At 47.7% G+C, this 8,004-nt stretch overlaps 2 protein-coding genes across 2 annotated transcripts; one reads left to right on the top strand and one right to left on the bottom strand.

The window, feature by feature from the left end:
- Nucleotides 1–1,893: 1,893 nt before the first annotated feature.
- On the top strand, nt 1,894–2,442 carry LOC141438638 (uncharacterized). Its single transcript, XM_074102503.1, has one exon. It carries the CDS (start codon nt 1,894–1,896, stop codon nt 2,440–2,442), a length of 549 nt encoding a protein of 182 aa, XP_073958604.1.
- A 616-nt stretch (nt 2,443–3,058) lies between these two features.
- Nucleotides 3,059–4,797, bottom strand: LOC141438637 (uncharacterized). Its single transcript, XM_074102502.1, has 2 exons — nt 3,516–4,797; nt 3,059–3,066 (listed from the first exon to the last, which is right to left on the bottom strand). The coding sequence occupies exons 1-2, from the start codon at nt 4,795–4,797 to the stop codon at nt 3,059–3,061; spliced, it is 1,290 nt and encodes a 429-aa protein (XP_073958603.1).
- Between the last annotated feature and the right edge of the window lie 3,207 nt (nt 4,798–8,004).

Raw genomic sequence — 8,004 nt, 5'->3', positions numbered from 1 at the left:
ATGCAAATGCAAAATAAGGGGGATTAATAAAACAAAACGCCTAAATAAAATTGAGTAGCAAACATTCGCATCACTCCGCATTTTACTAAAACCCACAGGTGATGCATTAATTACCGCACTTCCATACTCGCATTTTCTTTTCCCAGCAATTTTTCCAGTTTTTCTCTTCATAAAACCTTCCCTAGACTTTAACGATGATATATGAAAAAAAAAAATAGCTGAATTGGTCCAGCCGTTCTCGAGTTTTGCGCTTAGCAACACATTTTACGATTCATTTTTATTTATATAGATTACTAACTATAAACTACTGCTTACGTTTATTTACTTTACAGCTATATGGGATTACAAAAGGGTATCTTTTTAACTTACGCTATGCCCTTAGTATCAAATTTTTAGTTTCAACGAGTTACTGCTAACGGATACATACATATTTATTTACATATATATTTTGATGCTTATGTATTCTTAATTTCTATTCTATTTTGTTTTATGTTACACATCAATATTTACACAATATTATGTAAACATAATTTTATTTCGTCTTATTTTTATTTATTACTATTTTTGCTATTTTTTCACAATAATTTAGGAACGTTTTTCTCATGTCTTGATTTTTTACAATTTCATGGATGTTTTCAGCTTTAATATCTTTTCCTAGCTCCACCTCGGTATTATTCCGTTCGTTGCCCGTACACGGGACATTCTGTTATCAAATGCAGTACACTCTCTCCGACTTCTGGATCACAGATGCACGATGGGCTCTCCTTGCACTTGAACCTGTTCAAGTACTCTGAGAACCCACCGTGCCCCGTCATTATTTGCACTATTACGGCGTTAAATTCTATCTTCCTAACTACATGGTAGGCTTGGATGGCGTCTGGCAGGAAGATTTTTGTTGCAGATGCCGTTTTCCCTTCGACATATCTACGGTTCCATTCCTCAAGCGACTCCATTCGGATCTGTCGCTTGACGAATGAAACCGGGCACATGTCGTAGTTTGTTTCGTCTTTTTATTTAGCGCGGCGTCTTTTGCCAGCTCGTCAGCTCTCTCATTTCAAAATAGACATTGCTAACGCATTCGGAACCCTCCCCTTTGAAGTTATCAAAGAAATCGTTGCGGCGCCACGGCATACCGCTCTATCTTCAAAAAAATTGTGGGGCACTACCTGGAGGAGCGGGTAGTGCTCTACGATCGAGACGGCCGTAGAACGGCTAGACCTATAGCCTGTGGTGTCCCGCAAGGGTCCGGTACTTGGGCCCCTCTTGTGGAACCTGGGCTTTGACTGGGCCATAGGAGGGGTTCAGCTTCCCCGCATGACTACCATCTGCTATGCCGATGATACGATGGTGGCTGTGCGGGGAGGAGAGTTACGGGAGACTCTCCGAAGAGCCACAGTTGCGACTGAGCTGGTTGTGGACCGGATTCGAGCATTAGGTCTCCAAGTGGCCGTAGTGAAAACGGATGCGATAGTCTTCGGTGGGCCTGGCTGGCGTGTGCCAGCCAACACCACAATACAAATTGGAGGGGAACTGTCCAAGTCAAGGCTAACATAAAATACCTTGGCCTTGTCTTGGACAGAAAGTGGGATTTTAATGAACACTTTACGAGACTCGCTCCTCGTTTAGTGAATGCTGCTTCAGCACTGGGTAGGCTGCTACCGAATGTGGAAGGTCCCAACAGACCTGTAGAAAACTGTTTGCTGGTGTTGTTCGCAGTATGGCGCTTTACGGAGCGCCAATCTGGGCGAACCGGCTGTCGGAGCGGAACAAAGCCCTGCTCCGACGGCCACAGAGGGTATGCGCTATACGTATAATCAGAGGGTATATTACGGTGGCGCACATGGCGGCTTGTGCCTAGCTGGGACACCGCCATGGGAGATTGACGCTGAAGTAATGTCGGAAACTTATTGGTCCCGACGAGAGGCGCATGCCCGGGGGGAAAGGCTGGCCCCCAGAGAGATAGCCCATGCTCGACGAATAGTCCAGGAGCGCATGCGGGACCGCTGGAAGAGTGACCTGGAGGACTGTCGCTATGGAACCAGAACTATAGCGGCACTCCTCCCGTCGTTTGACCAGTGGTTAGACCGAGAAATTGGTACACTGAGTTACCGAATGGTGCAGATCATGACGGGGCACGGGTGTTTCGGCCACTACCTCAGCCGTATTGGCCGGGAACATGACCCGCTGTGCCACCACTGTGGAGATCCTGATGACACGGCCCAGCACACATTGGAAGCGTGCAGCAGCTGGGACACGGAACGTCTGGTGTTGGCTGCGGCTTTGAGGACAGATGACTTGTCGCTCTCAAACATAGTGTCCAAGATGTTAGAGAGTGAGGAGTCATGGAATGCGGTGACAGAATTCTGTGAAGAGGTTATGTCACGTAAGGAGGAGGCGGAACGGGAGCGCGAAGAAGATCCGGGCGCTCCCTGTTCGGCGTAGACGATGGGGGATAAGGCGTAGGCGATTTGCCGCCCGCCAAATCCCCCAGTAGGACCAGCAGTGTGGGGATGGGGGTCAGGTTAGGTTAGGGGTTAGGTTTTTTTTTTTTTTTTTTTTTTTTTTTTTTTTTTTTTTTTTTTTTTTTTTTTTTTTCCTACACTTCTGCCCTCGACATGCCTCGAGGCCCTTATCAGCTAATTTTCATACATACCAGTTCTTGCAATTATTCCTCTCGCACTTTCATTCTACATACTATTTCTTTCTTTCATTCTTCACCTCTATTTTACGGGTGGGACTCCCGCCTATACTACACCTATCTCTTTTTTTCAACATGCTTTTTAGGGGAAATTAATACAGCAAGACAATATTTATTATTTCCTTATCGACTAAATATCAGGATTTCTCGTTTCTTACATCTAGGTTTACATTTACGCTTATATTCTAGGGACTTTATTATTTAATTTCTACAATACATTTTATTGGTTAATCTGTTCTTTCAACTATTTACATTAAAACTATTTTTAACCTATGCTTATTAGCTATATGCTCATGATATATTAAAAGCATAGTTTTAGTACTATGTTTATTTCTTACTATTACCTTTCTTGTGATTAGCTCACAGTACTGCAAAAAACCTGTCCCTATGTTTGCCTGACATTAAATCCTTTATATTATGTTTTTTTTTTTTTTTTTTTTTTTTTTTTTTTTTTTTTTTTTTTTTTTTGAAGCCGTGGTGGCCTAGTGGTTTGACCTATCGCCTCTCAAACAGAGGGTCGTGGGTTCAAACCCCGGCTCGCACCTCTGAGTTTTTCGAAATTCATGTGCGGAATTACATTTGAAATTTACCACGAGCTTTGCGGTGAAGGAAAACATCGTGAGGAAACCTGCACAAACCTGCGAAGAAATTCAATGGTGCGTGTGAAGTTCCCAATCCGCACTGGGCCCGCGTGGGAACTATGGCCAAGCCCTCTTGTTCTGAGAGGAGGCCTGTGCCCAGCAGTGGGACGTATATAGGCTGGGATGATGATGATGATGATGATGATGATGATGATTATGTTTTTCCAATTTTGTACCTATCTCTATTTCAAGCTGCACTCGTTCCTGATCAAAGACTGGGCACTCCAATAAGACATGTGGCACCGTTTCTCTGGCGTTTGGGTCACAAATACACGACGGGTTGTCCTTGCACCTGAATCTCTCCAGATACTCGGAAAACCCGCCGTGTCCCGTCATGAACTGCGTGCGTATATTCGTCGTTTCGAGCTTCCTGACTATTCTGTACGCCGCCACTGCGTTGGGAAGAAAAGCTTTGTTACAGCTGCGGTTTTCACCGGACATGTACCTCCGGTTCCACTCGTCAAGCGTAGCCAATCGTATTGATCGCCTGACGAATGAGACAGGGCACAGGTCATAATCCGGCTTCCGCTTAGACTTTAGGGCGGCCTCCTTTGCCAAACCATCGGCTCTCTCGTTCCCCTCTAGCCCCACGTGGGCCTTAATCCAAAATAACCTGACAACTTTGCCCTGGCGGGACAATGCTGCCAGATTGCTTCTGGCTTCCACTGCCAGGGGATGAAGACAGCCGTGGTTCTTGATGGTCAAAAGGGCCGCCATAGAATCGCTGTAGATCCCAAACGTTGCCGCCTTTTGCCCAAGGATCACCCCCGTCGCCCTGCTGAGCGCAAGGAGTTCAGCCTGGTAAACCGTGCAGAAGGACGGAAGAGCAAGCTTGAGCGTTTTGGTTTCTGACTCACCATTCCATATGGATAGCGCGGCGCCCACCTTGCCCTCAATCTTGCTTCCGTCTGTAAAGATACGAACAGCAAAGTTACTGTTTGCATCCACTTCCTCCCGGTTCGCCAAGCTCACTAACTCCAGCTCCCTGCGCTCAGCAGGGTGCGGGGCCTCCAGGGCCGAGGCCATCCGCTCCACTTCCCATCCCCCCAGTATTGGTTGAGGTATCCCCCTCTTGGCCTCGTAGAGCAAGGCCGCCTCACGGACTCGGAGGTCGAGAGGGAGTATACCTGCCAACACTAGCGCAGCGTTCAGTGAAACCGTGCGGTACGCCTTGCAAAGCTTCTGCGCAATCCCACGTTGCACAGTTGCCAGCTGACGCATGACGCACAGTTTACTGACCGCAGGCGCCCACACACTGGCGGCGTACAAAATAATAGGCTCAACAGTAGCCACATATATTACACGGATTACCTCCGGGTGGAGTCCCCAGCTCGTTTTTGCTGCCTTCGCGAGTTGTTTATGTATGTTTATTGCCTTTCTACAGACATTGGCTACGTGCGCGTTGAAGGTCAGTCCTGCGTCGATCGTAACGCCAAGGATCTTGATCTCGTTGACCATCTTTATCGCGGTCCCGCCCATGGTCAGGCGTGGGGTGTCGTATTTCAGCTTTTTTGGTTATAACCATGGCCATGGTCTTGTGTGGCGCAAATTTCAATTTGTTGTCAACCCCCACGCCCGAACAAGCTCGAGAATCGCGTTAGCTTCTCTTTCGATCTCTGTGGCCTTCTCTCCATCGCACACGATCACCACGTCATCTGCAAAGGCCTGGCAGTAGGCACCCGAATCCCCCAAGGTCCTCAACAACGGGTCCAGTATAAGGTTCCAGAGGACTGGCCCGCCTATTGATCCCTGGACGCACCTTTGGTCGTGGTCTTGTTGCACTCTTCACCGGCAAAGCGTACCTTGACTTTGCGGTCACAGAGGTAGCTATCGACGACCTTCCTCAGTACGATCGGGCACTTCTCCTCGGCCAGACGGGTCCTAATAGCCGGCCACCAGGCGCTGTCGAAGGCTCCCTCTATATCAAGTGAGATAAGTGTAACTATTTTCTTTTCGTTAAGTTTGCTCTTAATATGTTGCATTAGGATATAGAGGGAGTCCTCGGTGCTTCTCTGTGGCATAAACCCGAACTGGCGTGTGCTCAATCTTGGAATTAAGTGGTGTTTAAGGCGGGCCATCGTCATCTTCTCATAGATTTTTCCGAGCATGGGGAGTAAGCCGATCGGTCTATATGACTTCGGGTGGGTATAGTCCTCCTTGCCCGGCTTTCTTAAGATGACGACAACCGCTTCCTTCCAGGCTCCTGGGAAGTGACTTAACTCCTGGCACTTGTTTATAATTGATAGAAACAGGTCAGGGTTGGATTTTATGGCGTGGGAACAGATATCAGCTGTGAGGCCATCCCCTCCTGGGGCCTTTTTGGGGTTGAAGGACTCTGTGGCATACATGAGCTCCGTCATGGTGAACGGTGGCTCGCATGTACCATCATGCTCACCCACGTTCACCACTTCGGCCTCCCTCCTGGTCTGGCGGTGACGGGGGGTATTTCGGATTAAATAAATAGGCACTGGTTTTCCGTTGGAACAAAAGTATAATCAAAGTCACATCTCAAAAATCCATAGACAAATTAAAAATGTATTAAAAACTAAACTACTGCAAAAAGGTGTGAAATCTTGCACATTCTCCCCTTTTTAAGAGAGGAAGATCTTGGCTAACTTTTTTAGGGGTCTACGAAAGGTGCCGGCAGCAGTGGTGACGTCGGCCACCCGAACTACCCCATCTCGCCCAGGGTACAGCCGGGTAACGCGACCTTTGGGCCACGAACCTCGGGTAGGTTGGAATCGCAGATAATAACAACGTCACCCTCCGCAATAATGGGTGGAGAGCCGCCTCCTACTCTTGATGATAAGGAGGGCAGATATTCTTTCACCCAGCGTTGCCAAAAATGATCGGCTAGCCTGACAGCTCTTCGCCACCTGCTCCTGCTGAGAAGATCCAATTCGTTGAGAGCAGCGGGAATAGGGCGCCCAGAGGATGCTCCAAGAATGAAATGCGCTGGCGTTAGAGCTTCTTCGGCATCGGAGTCCAGTGAAACATGAGTTAGTGGCCGCGAATTTACCAAAGCTTCAGCTTCTGTCAAAAGGGTTGACAAAACTTCATCTGAGGGGCTCGTTCTCGGAGCGTTACTTCTAGCGCATTCTTAACACTACGGATCAGCCGCTCCACGCCCCGCCCATAAAAGGTGCTGCAGGGGGAATAAAACGCCAATTCACCGACTCATTGGCAGCATAATCTTCAACAGAATCACCGTAGAGAGCTTGCAATTCTCTGCGAGTTCCGACAAAGGCGGTTCCGTTGTCGGACCAGATTTCCGTTGGCGTTCCTCTTCGAGCTGCAAAGCGACGGAGACACATTATGGCCGCGTCGGTCGTTAAGCTGTGAACCACCTCGAGATGAATAGCACGAATGACGAGACATGTAAATAGAGCAACGTAACGCTTCTCTTGTCGTCGCCCAACAGTGACATGAACGGGGCCAAAGTAATCGAGGCCAACGTAAGAAAATGGCCTTTGATGGTGAGCTAAGCGAGCCTCTGGCAGGTCTCCCATCGGTGGTTGAAATGTTCTTGAGCGCCGTAGTTTACACAGCTGACAGTTAAGGGCCACTGACCGAACAGCATTTCTGAGGCCTATTATCCAGAATCTCTGATGCAACTCGTTAATCACTAACGCCTTGTTGCATGAGCAGCCTTTTCATGATATCTGGCTATAAGTAGCCGAACAGCTTGATGTTTTCCGTCTAAAATTAACGGGCGCTTCAATTCCTCTATGACGGCCGTTGTTGCGACTATGCGACTGGACATTTGAAGCTGGTCGCTTTCATCGACGAAAAGGCGACAACTTAAAAAGGCGACTGCTTCGAGGCAAAGGCTCTCGGTTCTTGATACGCAGGAAATCTTCTTTAAACGAATCGAGCTGACTCTGCCGTAAGATGTGGGATTCAGCTAGACGTAAATCGTCCGCGGATAATTTTGTTGCCAAATTAGGAATAATATGGGTACTAGGAGAGGATGTGCAAGCCGGTTGGAAAGTGCATAAATTTCCTTCAAGACGAGGCAAATTAAAATGAGGGTCTCGTCTTCGCAGACTACGCATACGCAATAATGAAATGAATTGATGCGCTTTTGCCGTTGCTCGCACCATTCTCATCCAAGAGCTGAAACGATTTGGATTGCGGAGACTGGTATGGGCAGATCGGATTCAGTGATAAGATGAACAAGCATAGTTTATACTCTTCACGACCTAGTCCGCTGATGTCGATACGGGGCTCAGCGGGCCAGTCTGAAGAAAGAAGGAAATCAGGTCTGCAATCCAACGACATTTTGAAGAAAAGTACAGAGCGTTTAACACGTGTAGCATCATCTGCTACGTTTAAGTCAGTTGGAATCCAACGCCACTCGTCAACGTTCGTGAGTTCTAGTATCTCACCAATTCTATGTGATACGAATGGTTTGAGAGTGCGCGCATCACTACGAAGCCACCCAGAGTAGTCATTGAATCACACCAGAAAATGCGTCTCAAAGGCTTCAATCGGTGGGCTTCGCATATAGACGTTGCGAGACGTGCAGCCATTTAGAGCTCCTTGTAACTCCAAACGAGGAATTGAAACAGGTTTAAGTGGTGAAACTCTTACTTTGCTACAGATGAGAGAGAGTCTAACGTCACCATTCTCGTAATTAAAACGCCAGTAAGCGACAGCTGCAAA

The sequence above is a fragment of the Choristoneura fumiferana genome, chromosome 19 (genome assembly GCF_025370935.1).
Source record: "Choristoneura fumiferana chromosome 19, NRCan_CFum_1, whole genome shotgun sequence".
Taxonomy (NCBI): domain Eukaryota; kingdom Metazoa; phylum Arthropoda; class Insecta; order Lepidoptera; family Tortricidae; genus Choristoneura; species Choristoneura fumiferana.
This window is presented reverse-complemented; position numbering and strand designations above follow the sequence as displayed.

Coding starts and splice junctions, on each gene's coding strand:
- LOC141438637 (XM_074102502.1), bottom strand. CDS start 4,797: ATGGTCAACGAGATCAAGATCCTTGGCGTTACGATCGACGCAGGACTG.
- LOC141438638 (XM_074102503.1), top strand. CDS start 1,894: ATGTCGGAAACTTATTGGTCCCGACGAGAGGCGCATGCCCGGGGGGAA.